This window comes from Lates calcarifer, linkage group LG4, assembly GCF_001640805.2.
Source record: "Lates calcarifer isolate ASB-BC8 linkage group LG4, TLL_Latcal_v3, whole genome shotgun sequence".
Taxonomy (NCBI): Eukaryota; Metazoa; Chordata; class Actinopteri; family Centropomidae; genus Lates; species Lates calcarifer.
The window spans coordinates 847,568-861,642 of NC_066836.1; the positions used below are offsets into that span (position 1 = coordinate 847,568).

General features: G+C 52.0%; 2 protein-coding genes across 2 annotated transcripts in view; both read left to right on the forward strand.

Moving 5' to 3' along the window:
- dhx9 (DEAH (Asp-Glu-Ala-His) box helicase 9) overlaps positions 1–6,953 on the forward strand; it is an 11,700-nt gene extending 4,747 nt beyond the window's left edge. Inside the window, exons 8-28 of the mRNA XM_018678982.2 lie at positions 214–350; positions 442–531; positions 604–765; positions 864–941; positions 1,079–1,270; positions 1,361–1,502; positions 1,595–1,677; positions 1,786–1,942; positions 2,163–2,260; positions 2,372–2,585; positions 2,730–2,824; positions 3,041–3,114; positions 3,190–3,342; positions 3,449–3,609; positions 3,700–3,811; positions 3,902–4,063; positions 4,193–4,320; positions 4,406–4,635; positions 4,730–4,845; positions 5,035–5,235; positions 6,179–6,953. Coding sequence (XP_018534498.1) covers positions 214–350; positions 442–531; positions 604–765; positions 864–941; positions 1,079–1,270; positions 1,361–1,502; positions 1,595–1,677; positions 1,786–1,942; positions 2,163–2,260; positions 2,372–2,585; positions 2,730–2,824; positions 3,041–3,114; positions 3,190–3,342; positions 3,449–3,609; positions 3,700–3,811; positions 3,902–4,063; positions 4,193–4,320; positions 4,406–4,635; positions 4,730–4,845; positions 5,035–5,235; positions 6,179–6,593 — 3,200 coding nt within the window. The 3' untranslated portion in view covers positions 6,594–6,953. The remainder of the gene's footprint in view (positions 1–213; positions 351–441; positions 532–603; positions 766–863; positions 942–1,078; positions 1,271–1,360; positions 1,503–1,594; positions 1,678–1,785; positions 1,943–2,162; positions 2,261–2,371; positions 2,586–2,729; positions 2,825–3,040; positions 3,115–3,189; positions 3,343–3,448; positions 3,610–3,699; positions 3,812–3,901; positions 4,064–4,192; positions 4,321–4,405; positions 4,636–4,729; positions 4,846–5,034; positions 5,236–6,178) is intronic.
- A 1,496-nt stretch (positions 6,954–8,449) lies between these two features.
- The window catches only part of lamc1 (laminin, gamma 1), a 37,787-nt gene continuing 32,161 nt past the window's right edge, over positions 8,450–14,075 (forward strand). Inside the window, exon 1 of the mRNA XM_018678980.2 lies at positions 8,450–9,252. Within this exon, the coding sequence (XP_018534496.1) occupies positions 8,880–9,252 (373 nt within the window). The 5' untranslated portion in view covers positions 8,450–8,879. The remainder of the gene's footprint in view (positions 9,253–14,075) is intronic.

Consider the following 14,075-nt stretch of genomic DNA (forward strand, 5'->3'; position numbering starts at 1 on the left):
TTTTAATGTGTTAAAGGTTTAATGCTTCTTCTCTTCTACTGTTTCCCTGTGTTTCTGAACTTTATGTTCACTTTACTCAATTTGGCAACCCAGACCTTCATGATGAAATATAACTGTTATTTTAAGGCTGTAGTGCTCAGATCCTTCAGAATCTGCTCAGAACAGCGAGTGTTTGTGAATCAGGTCCCAGTATCTGCTCCGTCCGTCCTGCAGAGATCACGGCTCGAGAACACGGCTCCAACAAGAAGCTGGCGGCTCAGTCGTGCGCTCTGTCTCTGATCCGACAGCTGTATCACCTGGGCGTCATCGAGGCGTACTCCGGAGTCACCAAGAAGAAGGAGGGAGAAACTGTACGCCGTCACACAGTCTGCTCATTTCAGTTCCATTAACCTCAGCTGATCAGGAAGTGTGTGTGTGTTTGACTGTGTTTGTGTTGTCCAGTTGGAGGCGTTTGAGGTCAACGTGTCTCCAGAGCTTCAGCAGCAGCTGAACAGCGTCGTCCAGGAGCTCGGAGTCCAGGTCCCTCCACCGGTGAGTCACCTGACGCACGGACACACTGATCAGAGTCACATGACGTATGTTTGACCTGATACCTGTGTCCAGCCCGCAGACCCCAGCAGCTCAGTGTCTCTGGTTCAGGCCAAGATGGCGACGTTCGAACCATCGCAGCGTCAGAGCGGAGCCGGGGTCGTGCCCTGGTCGCCACCTCAGGTCAACTGGAACCCCTGGACCAGCAGCAACATCGACGAGGGGCCGCTGGCCTTCGTGAGTCTCTGATCTCTGACTGCAGATAAACTCAGCAGACCGGCAGCGTCACACTGAGGGAGTGATCTCATCAAGTATTTCCTCCTCCTCTCCTCCAGTGCACTCCAGAGCAGATCAGCAGCGACCTGCACGACGAGCTGATGTTCCAGCTGGAGCATGACGACAACCTGCAGAAGGTCAGAGTCCTCTCCTCCTTTAACAGCAGGACACACACATCACACACATCAGCTTCATCTGGACACAGACTGAGGGGTGATGGTCTCTGTGGTATCTGACAAGGTTCTGTTTTCTGCGTCTGCCTCTGTGTGTTCAGATCCTGATCGGCCGCGACCAGCTGCCCGTCAAACACTTTGAAGAGGAGATCATGGCGGCCGTGGACAACAACCCCGTGGTGATCATCAGAGGAGCGACGGGCTGTGGTAAAACCACTCAGGTCCCTCAGTACATCCTGGACCGCTTCATCAAGGGAGGCCGAGCATCCGACTGCAACATTGTGGTCACCCAGGTAACGCTGAGCCCCCCCCCCAGGTCTAAACAGAGAGGAGTCTCTGCTTCAGATTGTCTAACAGTTGGACCCTGACTCTCCTCTCTGCAGCCCAGACGGATCAGCGCGGTGTCCGTGGCTGAGAGAGTCGCCTACGAGCGGGGGGAGGACCTCGGGACGAGCTGCGGCTACAGCGTCCGCTTCGAGTCCGTCCTCCCTCGACCTCACGCCAGCATCCTCTTCTGCACCGTTGGTACGTAAACTCAGAGAAAGAGATGAACGCAGCAGTTTTCTGTCTGCACAGCTCTGTGTTGGGAGCCCACGCCTCATGTCTGTGTGTTTCAGGGGTTTTGCTGCGGAAGCTTGAAGCAGGAATCAGAGGCATCAGCCACGTCATCGTGGATGAAATCCACGAGAGAGACATCAACGTGAGTTCAGTTACTGATGACTCCTGTGTGTTTAACACAGCCTGTGACGAGGGCTCAGCGCAGTCACTTCCTGTGTAGTTTGACCCCCCCCCGTGTGTGTGTGTGCAGACGGACTTCCTGATGGTGGTGCTCAGAGACGTGGTCCAGGCCTATCCCGAGGTCCGCGTCATCCTCATGTCGGCCACCATCGACACCACCATGTTCAGAGAATACTTCTTCAACTGTCCCATCATCGAGGTGTTCGGACGAACCTTCCCTGTTCAAGGTACCTCTGACCTTTGACCTTTGAACCTGAAACAGTCGGGGTCTCTCTCTGGCTCCTGGGCTCCATGGTGGATCTAGACACTGACACTGAGCCCTAAACCAACGAGTCCTCAGCTGGAGACACATCTCAGGGGTGTGAATATTTAACATGAGTTCAGTATTTTCACTTTGAGGTTTCCGTCTGTCCGTGTTTCTGTCCGTGTCTCTGTCCGTGTTTGCAGAGTATTTCCTGGAGGATTGTATCCAAATGACCAACTTCATTCCTCCACCGGTGGACAGAAAGAAGAAAGACAAAGACGAGGACGGAGGAGACGATGACGTAAGAAACCTTCTCCTCTGATCAGGATCTAAATGTCCCACTTCAGGATCACAGACCTGTTCTGTTTCTTAGTCTGGATCTGGTTCTGAACTGGTTTCTCTGTGTCTGCAGACCAACTGTAATGTGATCTGTGGCTCCGAGTACACGGCAGAGACGAAGCATTCGATGTCTCAGATCAACGAGAAGGAGATGTCCTTCGAGCTGGTCGATGCTCTGCTCAAGTACATCGAGACGCTGCAGGTGGCCGGAGCCGTGCTCGTCTTCCTGCCCGGCTGGAACCTCATCTACTCCATGCAGAGATACCTGGAGACCAACCCCCACTTTGGTACACAGTCAGCTCACAGTCAGTCAGCTCACAGTCAGTCAGCTCAGTCAGAGTCAGAGGAGAGATGAAAGCGAACTCTTGCGTGCTGAGTCCAGATCCAGGTCAGGCTGAAGGGTCTTGGATTTGTCTTGTGTTTGTTTCCAGGAAGTAACCGGTACCGGATCCTGCCGCTCCACTCTCAGATCCCCCGTGAGGAGCAGAGGAGGGTGTTTGAACCGGTTCCTGACAACATCACAAAGGTTAGAGACTCATTCACAGAGCAGTGTGGTTTCTGTGGCGTCAGTTTAACGTCAGTTCATTTTAGTCCTGATTGTTTTTATGACATCAACAGAAAAGTTTGAAACAGACGTTCTGCTTCCTGTTTTAAATGTGACATTATCACTTGATTTGACCTGTGTAGTAAAGAAATGTGAGCGCTCAGATATCAGTGTGTGTCTGTCTCACACACGTTTCAGGTGATCCTGTCCACCAACATCGCAGAGACCAGCATCACCATCAACGACGTCGTCTACGTCATCGACTCCTGCAAGTGAGTTTGTGGGTGTGTGGGGGTCTGAGGTCAAAGGTCGACAGTCTGAGCTGACTGTGTTCGCTGTCTCCTCAGGCAGAAGGTGAAGCTCTTCACCTCCCACAACAACATGACCAACTACGCCACAGTCTGGGCCTCCAAGACCAACCTGGAGCAGAGGAAGGGCCGAGCCGGCCGAGTCCGACCCGGGTTCTGTTTCCACCTCTGCAGCCGCGCTCGCTTTGAGAGGTGTGACCCCCGACCTCCACAGTCACGCCCTCCTGCTCCACCCTCCGTCTACCTGAGGCCGTGCTGCCGCTCCCTCTCACCAGGTGTGTGTGTCATGTCTCTGCAGGATGGAGACTCACATGACTCCGGAGATCTTCAGGACTCCGCTGCACGAAGTCGCCCTGAGCATCAAACTGCTGAGACTCGGAGCCATCGGACACTTCCTGTCCAAGGCCATCGAGCCGCCGCCGCTGGACGCCGTCATCGAGGCTGAGCACACGCTGAGAGGTACGAAACACACACACCACTCACACTCAGTGTTTCAGTTCAGTGACAGAGGAATGATTATTAATGTGTGTGTGTGTGTGTGTGTGTCAGAGCTGGATGCTCTGGACACTAACGACGAGCTGACTCCTCTGGGTCGGGTTCTGGCTCGACTCCCCATCGAGCCTCGACTGGGGAAGATGATGATCATGGGCTGCATCTTCCAGTCAGTGTCTCCTTCACAGACTCAATGATTTTCACGGTCGATGTTTCTCTGGATGAAATGACCGAGCTGCGTCTCTGCGTCTCCCTCTAGTGTCGGAGACGCGATGTGCACCATCTCAGCCGCCTCCTGTTTCCCGGAGCCGTTCATTAACGAGGGGAAACGTCTCAGCTTCGTCCACAGGAACTTTGCCGGCAGCCGTTTCTCTGATCACGTGGCTCTGCTGTCGGTGTTCCAGGCCTGGGACGACGTCAGGTGGGTCTGAACATGAAACACTCCTGGACACACCTGTACGCTCTGCAGGCTCTGTCAGTACCTGAATGCACCACTGTAGCTTCACCTCCTCAGAGACGAAGGTCTAACTCTGCCTCTCTTCCTGTTCAGGATTAACGGAGAGGAGGCTGAGACTCGTTTCTGTGAACACAAACGTCTCAACATGTCCACTCTCAGGATGACCTGGGAGGCCAAAGTCCAGCTGAAGGAAATCCTGGTCAACTCTGGATTCCCTGAAGGTACCTGAATGCACCACTGTTCCTCTGCTCAGATACTGAGTTCTATAATTCATTCAGAGGGATTAAACCTGTCTCCCCCCGTCAGAGAGTCTGATGACTCAGATGTTCAACACAGTGGGACCTGACAACAACCTGGACGTGGTGGTTTCCCTGCTCACCTTCGGCTCCTACCCCAACGTCTGTTACCACAAAGAGAAGAGGAAGATCCTGACCACAGAGGGACGCAACGCCCTCATCCACAAATCCTCCGTCAACTGTCCGTTCAGCAGCCAGGACCTGACCTACCCCTCCCCCTTCTTCGTCTTCAGTGAGAAGGTGAAAGCTTTGAGTGGACGGAGCAGGAAGGAGGGTCTGCTCCTGAATCAGGATGTTGTTGTTGTTTATGTTGATGTTGTTGTTGTGGTTTCAGATCCGGACCAGGGCGATCTCGGCTAAAGGGATGACTCTGGTCAGTCCTCTGCAGCTGCTGCTCTTCGCCTGTAAGAAGATCAACTCTAACGGAGACGTGGTGGAGCTCGACGACTGGTGAGAATCTGCTCAGTTCACGGATCAGTCGCAGTGTCACTGACATTTACCTGATTGACCTGACTGTGGCTGCAGACTGATCTGAGAACAGCAGCGCTGTACAACATGTTGACAGCTCAGTGTTTCTCCTTCCTGTCCTGACTCACTGAGTTCTGATCACACTCTGCTCTCGTGTTTTCTCGTGTCCAGGATCAAACTGAGGATCCCTCACGAGGTGGCGGGGGGCATCGTGGCTCTGAGGGCCGGGCTGGAGGCTCTGGTGGTGGAGGTGACCAAAGATCCAGAATACATCAGACAACTGGACCAGAGCAACCAGAGGCTGCTGAACCTCATCAGACACATCTCCAGACCGTCAGCAGCCGGACTCAACCTGATGAGCAGCACACACAGGTCACACACACACACACACACACACACACACACACACACCACACACACACACACCACACACACCACACACACACCACCACACACACACACACACACACACACACACACACACACACACACACACACACACAGGTCACACACACACACACACACACACACACACACACACACACACACACACACACACACACACACACACACACACACACACACACACACACACACACACACACACACACACACACACACACACACACACACACACACACACACACACACACACACACACACACACACACACACACACACACACACAGGTCACACACACACACACACACACACACACACACACACACACACACACACACACACACACACACACACACACACACACACACACACACACACACACACACACACACACACACACACACACACACACACACACACACACACACAGGTCACACACACTCACACACACACACACACACACACACACACACACACAAACACACACAGGTCACACACACACACACACACACACACACACACACACACACACACACACACACACACACACACACACACACACACACACACACACACACACACACACACACACACAGGTCACACACCACACACACACACACACACACACACACACACACAGGTCACACACACACACACACACACACACCACACACACACACACACACACACACACACAGGTCACACACACACACACACACACACACACACACACACACACACACACACACAGGTCACACACACACACAGGTCACACACACACACACACACCACACACACACACACACAGGTCACACACACACACACACACAGGTCACACACACACACACACACAGGTCACACACACACACAGGTCACACACACACACCTTAACTCCTCTGTTTCCTGTGCTCAGGATGGGAGACGGCCCTCGACCTCCGAAGATGGGACGCTTTGATGGAGGAGGAGCAGGAGGGGGTGGATACAGGGGAGGTGGGGGTTACGGAGGAGGAGGAGGAGGAGGAGGAGGTTACAGGGGAGGTGGGGGTTACGGAGGAGGAGGAGGAGGAGGAGGAGGTTACAGGGGAGGTGGGGGTTATGGGGGTTACAGAGGAGGAGGATATAGAGGAGGGGGATACAGAGGAGGAGGAGGTTATAGAGGTGGAGGAGGCTACAGAGGAGGGGGAGGATATGGAGGAGGTGGGGGCTACAGAGGAGGAGGAGGAGGAGGATACAGAGGAGGAGGAGGAGGAGGATACAGAGGAGGAGGAGGAGGAGGATACAGAGGAGGAGGAGGAGGAGGTGGAGGAGGGTACAGAGGAGGTTATTAACCGTCTTCATCGTTTCATCTTCGTCTCGTTAAATCGTGAAAAAAGTCAATGGAGTCTGGTTTTCTCTTTACATTCAGTCATGGCACAAATCTTCTTCTTCTTCTTCTGTTGTTGTTGTTGTTGTTGTTGTTGTATAGAAAAATGTTTGTAACCAGGTCAGAGATGATGATGATGATGATGATGTATAAATAAAGTTTTCCTCGTGCAGCAGGAAAGACGTAGAAATGTTCACTTCTTATCTCAGCTGTTAAAATCAACAGAAAAGTGAATGTGGTTCTGAACCTGTTGGACCTGCAGGTGTCCGTCTGCTGTTTGTTGTTTCTCTCATGTCGTCAATAAACCTCTGATATTTGCAGCTGATCTCAGAGCAGTGTTGATGTTTTCAGGTCGTCGGTCTCAGAAACTTCATGACAGAATTTCCTGGTTGCAGTTTGGTGGTCAGAGGTCAGAGGTCACTGTGAGCTCAGGACAATGAGGTAACTACAGAGCTGACTCTGAGTGACTACATGTCCCATCAAGACTCAGACCACAGGATCCTCCAGATCCACTGTGGACCCAGAGAGGAGGAGGTTTTAACGAGTTCAGTTCTCTGTAGTTCAGCAGTATCAGTGAAAACGTCCTGACCAGCACCAAGTCTCATTTCTCTGCAGGATTTCAAAGAGATGAGATGATCATCAGACGACCAGCAGGAGGCGCCGTCTGACTGCACACACAAACTGAAGCCAACAGGAAGACACAGACCCCAGACCCTCAGAGACCTGCACAGACCCTCAGAGACCTGCACAGACCTGCAGAGACCCTCAGAGACCTGCACAGACCTGCACAGACCCTCAGAGACCTGCACAGACCTGCAGAGACCCTCAGAGACCTGCACAGACCTGCACAGACCCTCAGAGACCTGCACAGACCTGCAGAGACCCTCAGAGACCTGCAGAGACCTGCAGAGACCTGCAGAGACCCTCAGGGCTCTGGTCCACTGTGTGTGATAATTTAATTAACAGCTCCTTAGTGTGTGAATATGCATCAGTTACCTGAGGTGATGAGTCCTGTATTGTTATTTAATCCAGAGACCTGGTCCTGCTCAGGGTCCTCAGAGACCTGGTCCTGCTCAGGGTCCTCAGAGACCTGGTCCTGCTCAGTCTGAATGCAGATCCTAAGTGAGTGAATGAGCTGTTAAAGCTGCTGATGTGCAGTTTGTCATCAGGACAGAGGAGGAAAACTGCTGAAGACCATGAGACGCGGTTGAAAGCTCCAGTAGCGGGCTGTAACGGATCCCTCAGAGTCTGAGTGTGTCTCGTTCTGATGATGCGTTCAGGGACAGTGAAACAGTCTCTGCTGTGCAGAGGTAACAGCTGATGGAACCACAGGTCCACATGAAGTGAAGCAGGAAATAAAGCTGCTCCTCTGACACAGGCTGACCTGTGATGATGAAGCTGTGAACACTGAGCTCAGGTCTTTATGAGTCCAGATAAAAAGAGGCGAGGTCAGTTCCAGCTCAGGTGAGCCAGTAAACAACAACAACAACAACAACAACAAGGTTCCTCCTGGTTCAGATCCAGAGTTTCAGACTGTTCTGATCATTAGAGCTCAGATTACCAGATGTGAATAAAAACACTCCGGTTAAAGAGAAAGCAGAGTGATGAGATTCTGAGTCAAATACTGACTTTGATCAAAGTAGAATTGTATTAGAGTGGAGGTCCAGGTTATTTAAATGACGGTTTCATGCTGAGTGTTGAGCAGATTAGATTCACTCACTCTTTACAGTGAGTTCTTCATCATCATCAACTCTAAACGGATGAATTGCTGTGTGATGGCTGTAGATCAGTTTATCTGTTTGTAACGGGGGTGGGGGTGTTACAGGTGTGTGTCACATCGTGTCGGAGTTTTGGTTTTTGTGGGGTTTTATTTCAGAGTTGACTCGGAAGTTGCCGGAGTGTCCTCTGCGCCTCAGACCTGCGCAGTAGCGGACTGGGTGTAGTCTGGAGTCCCGTCTTTTCCTGCTGGATTTGTTGCATGGCGGCGGACACAAAGAGCTGAGGCCCGAGCCCAGACCCCCACACAGCAGCACAGCCGGGAGACGAGCTCTGGACGCGGCCTGGAGCAGAGAAAAGCCGCCGCTGCTCAACTTTCCCGCAGGATCTGACTTGATGCGTTTACTGGTTCCCTCTGGATTCTGACGGTGACCGGATAAGTTGCCGCAAACTTTGGACGAGTTGAGGGAGAGTTAGAGTCGGAGCCGCGCAGAGATTTTTCTGGTCGAGGAGGAGGACGCGGAGGACGGAAAAAATGCGAAGTTTGATCCGGGCTCTGGTCGCTTGGAGCTGGGTGGCGGTGTGCGCCCGCGCCGCCATGGACGAGTGTTCGGACGAGCAGGGCAGACCGCAGCGCTGCATGCCCGAGTTCGTGAACGCCGCTTTTAACGTGACGGTGGTGGCGACCAACACCTGCGGCTCTCCGCCCGAGGAGTACTGCGTGCAGACCGGCGCCACCGGGGTCACCAAGTCCTGCCACATCTGCGACGCCCGGGACCCCCGGAACCACCACAGCGCCGTGTACCTGACCGACTACAACAACCAGCAGGACACCACCTGGTGGCAGAGCCAGACCATGCTGGCGGGGATCCAGTACCCGAACTCCATCAACCTCACCCTGCACCTCGGTAAGAACCCCCGATATCACCCCCTTCTCTTCGCGGGAGAGATCCGCGCTGCCGAATCTCCCTGAAAAAACGCACAAGTTAATGTTGTCTTGATCACTGATAAAAACACATAAAAGTTACAACACAAAACCACACGTCTCATAAAACCTTAACACCCACTCTTTTATTCGGCATACACACAATCCCATGAAAGTGCACTTTTTAAGGGAAAATTCCAACTTAACTGAGCCAGTTTGCCGAACAGCCGCTCGGCCGCTTCTAATGAGAATACACAGCTGCGAGCAGAGAGAAATAGCTGTAAAAAGTTGTTAGTTGAACGATTAACGAAGCAAACTTCAGTTCGGTGCAGTGGTTTGGGTCATAATTGTAGAAAAATATCGTTACAATTCAAAAAAGATCCTCGATTATGGCTCGTGATGTGAAGTAGAGGGAAAGCTTCAAATTGGTGGAATTTTCTATGGAGTTTGGTGCGACTTTCGGATGTGTGCGGAGACGGTGCTGTGCAGAACTTTTCGTGACATGAAAAGAAACGTGAAACAGGCTGAAGGAGGAAAGTTTCAACAGGTTTCAACTGTTTCATGTTTGTGCTGGATCAATGATGTGGCCTGGAAAGTTTGGGAATGAAGGATTTTTGGAGGAATGGAGGACGTAGTTTTCATTGTTAGGGGTGGTGTGTGTGTGTGTGTGTGTGTGTGTGTGTGTGTGTGTGTGTGTGTGTGTGTGTGTGTGTGTGTGTGTGTGTGATGGGGGGGGCTGCAGCCTGAGGTGTGAAGTTAGCAGCCTGGTGTCCTGTCGGCCTCTGAACGCATCATCCCGGTTGTGGATTCAGTTGTTTGGGGGGGGGGGGGGGGGGGGGGCGCGGACAGCTGGTCTCACAGCCCGTCTCCTCAGGGACCCGGGTTGTCTTTGGGAACCAGATCCAGAACAGATCAGGTCTTAAAGACTGAGCTTCAGTTTGACAAAGATCAATAATCAGTTTATCAATCAGTCGATCAACAGGAGATTAATCAGTGTACTGATAATCAATCACAGTCTCCTCGTTGGTTTTTCAGTATTTTTATTGATTGATTATTGATTGAGTAACTGTCATTAACAGTTGAGAGAAACAGGATCATTTCTCTTCTTAAATCCTCAGAAATCTGAACAGAGTTTGGTTGGTGGAGTAAACACTGGCTGACCTCTGCCAGAGCTCTCAGCTGGCTCTGCTGCTCCTCCTCTCCGTACAGTTGGTATGGACGTGTGTCGGACACGTCGTCGTCATGTGACCTGACCTCAGAGCTGCTGTGCTGATGAAGGTCATGAGGCTGAAAGCTGAGTGACGTCTGTATCGATGGACTCTGTTATCAGCAGCTCTGCTCTCTGCTCTCGTCTTTTCCTGGAGCTCCGACTCGGCCTTTTAAAAATACCTGTCTATTTCTGAAGCCTGTGGCCTCGCGGCAGCAGCTCTACTGTTTTTAACAGAGGCTGACATTCCTGAGAGGTTCAGTCATGCTGCTGGTTGGAGCTGCTCTGTCTCTGTGGCCTCAGGTGCTCAGCTCTCTGATTAGAGCTGCAGCGCCTCAACGCCTCGTTTTCAAATGGAAATGCTGTGTTTGTGGCCCCGGGGCCGTGTTTTCATTGTCGGCCTCATCGTCAGAGCTCAGGCTTTGTTCTGCTGCAGATAAGCTCAGGTGTGTGACGTCTGGTCGTGGAGCCTCACACAGGAAGTTCACCTGCAGACATTCAGACTTTTTCAAGTCAAAATGTCAAAAATGAAGACAAAGTGTTTTCACTGTTTGAAGACGTCACCTGCAGCTCTGTGTTCTATCAGAGTCCGCAGGCCTTGAAAAGCCTTGAAAAGCCTTGAATTCCCTCTCTCTCTCTCTCCTGCTGTTTCTCTCAGTCCAGACCTGAACTCATCATGACAGACGTCTGTGTCTGAACCAGTCCAGTTCATTAGGGAGTGAAAATGTGATAGAAATGTGCAGGTCTTTGTTGTGTTGATGCAGGGTTTCTGGGTAATGTAGTCCACAGAGACTGAGGGTTACTGAGTAATTCCATCTGTCTCTGAGTTTAACTAAACGTTGGTCGTCTGGACAGGAAGTCAACCTGCAACTGTTTGTCTGAGTGAAGAGTCAGTTTCCTGTTTAGAAGAGTCTAAATATTTAGAGAGAGAGACAGAGACAGAGAGACAGAGAGACAGAGAGAGACAGAGACAGAGAGAGACAGAGAGACAGAGAGAGACAGAGGGACAGAGGGACAGAGACCAGCAGGTCTGAGGTCTGGTGAGCAGAGATCTGACTCAGACCGAGGCAGTGGCGGCGGCGGCCATCTTCTTCTCAGGAAGCAGGAAGTGTTTGTGGTCTTAGCTGAGCTCAGGTCTGGTGGTCTCTCTGTGTCTCTGGACTCTTTGAAGTGTCTGCGGCAGGAAGGCGACGTGTCCCGACTTGACTCTGCAGCTCAGACTGACTTCAACCTGAACCTCAGTCTGAAACCCTGAGACCAGGAGAGACCTGAGACCTGAGACTCTGGACTGACAAACCATACTTTGACTTTCACAGGAGAAGGTAGAGCAGTTAACTGAAGCTGGATTCAGAGTCTGAACCGGCTCAGACCGGACTACAGATTCATTCAGGTCTGATTCCCCTCAGTGCAGACCGATGGTGTTTAAACGTGAGCTCGAGCTGCTGAGCGTCATGTGAACACGGGGGGGGGGGGGGGGGGGGGGGGTTACTCGCCTCAGTACCTGGGTCTTTGAAGTCTGAACATGGAGGCAAAACATCCGACTGATAAAAACCAGAGTCTGTTTCCACTGAAACACGACAGGAGTCTGAGTCTGACCCTGAACCACCTGAACCAGACCCTGAACCACCTGAGCCAGACCCTGAACCACCTGAACCAGACCCTGAACCACCTGAACCAGACCCTGAACCACCTGAGCCAGACCCTGAACCACCTGAGCCAGACTCTCCGAGCTGTTTTAAATGTTGGAGGTCCAGAGGTCTCAGCCACGCTGGTCTGAGGTTTGGGTCTGGAATGAAGCTCAGGATCCAGATTGGGGGGGGGGGGGGACTCAGCTTCTGTCTCTTTCATCAGCTGTAATAAGCAGCAGTGAGTCCAGAGCCAGAGTCCAGCTGTGCAGCTCGTAATCTCCCCACATCCCAGTTTCCCACGCTGAGCTCCTTCCTCAGACACTAAACAATGAGTCCGGACCAGATGACCCCCCCCCCTCCTCCCCCCCCCCCCCCCCTCAGATTGGTATAATTTACAGCAGCTGGCTGGAAGAAACGTGCGAGTGTTTATGACGGGTTGGGAGGAGGACGAGGAGGAGCAGCCTTTTTCCCACAGTCCTCTGCCTGAGGGACAGATGGACGTCTTCCTGTCAGACAGACGAACGTTCACAGGACTGAGACACAGCTTCAGCTGAGGGTCCTCACAGAGACCGAGTCTGAGCCCTGTGATCACAGAGGATGTTACCTGGTTCAGACTGCACCAGGTAGAAACAGGAGGGTGAATGAAGCTCTGCAGCTTCTGCCTCCTCTGGATCAGAGGAGGTTTGTTCTGAGTTCTGAGTCCAGAAACGTGTGTTCAGGTCTGACTGAGTCCTGACTCGGACTCTGACAGTCGCTGCTGACGAACGACACTGACTTCCTGTTTTAGAAGGTAAATGTCAGCCTGTGGGTGGATCTGAGCCTCAGCAGTTCACTTATCACCATGGTAACAGGAGGGCGGGGCCAGCAGTAAATCAGATTCAGGTTTATCGTGGGTCCAGATCAGGTCTTTGAACAAAGATGGAGCGTCTCGAAACACGAGGCGTTCGGGGGCGCTGGGATATCTCTGCGACCTTGGAGCTTACAGTTACTAAGACGTGAGTCCTGGCAGCGTCTGAGGCTGCGGGTCAAGGTGACCGGTCTGCGTCCTCGGCAGATAAGACCAGAGAGGAGGAGGATTTAAAGACACAGAGCCTCATTCTCCGACAGAGCAAACATTTCTCTAAACACAGCTGTTTACTGCTGCTCTATTATCAGGTTCTTAGTTTAATGTTCATCAGTCCAGATCTCTGCCTGATCAGAGTCTCAGACCTCAGCTGTTACAGACTCTGGTTTATCAGAGTTCTCGTTTGTCTGTTTGAACCTGAACTCAGCATCAGAGACTCAGCATTAACTCAGCAGGTTTAATAAAAACCTGGAGCTCGAGGCGACGTCTCACTCTGTCAGAACAAACAGACCCAGGATCACAAACACAGCTCCTCCTCAGACCTGAACCTCAGGAATCCAGAGTATTCTTCAGACCTCAGGTCAATCTGTGACCCCCCCCCCCCCCCCTCAAAGAGAGGAGGAGCAGGAGGAGCAGGAGGAGGAGGGACTTTCAGTCTGAACATTGAACTTCAGTTTGTATTGATCAGAGCTGCAGTAGCTGATTGATTAATGGTTGATTGTCTCTGTGAATGAACGTCTCTCACCTTGAAGCTGATTAATCAATAATGAGAATGATCGTATTGATCACTGATCAAAGGACAGAGCTTTAACCTTTGACCCCTCCCTCAGTCACATCTGAACACAGACAGGAAACAGTCGGTGTGACTTCCTCTTCCTGACCATGTGATTCTGGACGAATCAGAGAGGACGCTCCTCCCCCACTTTAACCTGCCGCTGTGTGTTTGATCACTCGTCACTTTGAAGAACACACTCTGCATTCCTGTCGCTGTGTGTTAATTAGAAGCCTGTGGTGCGTTCAGGGTCACTGCTGGACCTGTGCTCAGTGTATCTCTGTGAACTGCAGCGGAGGCTTTGGTCGTGTTCGAGCTCGTCACTCAGTTTCCTCCTGGCTGTCGTGTTGTGTTT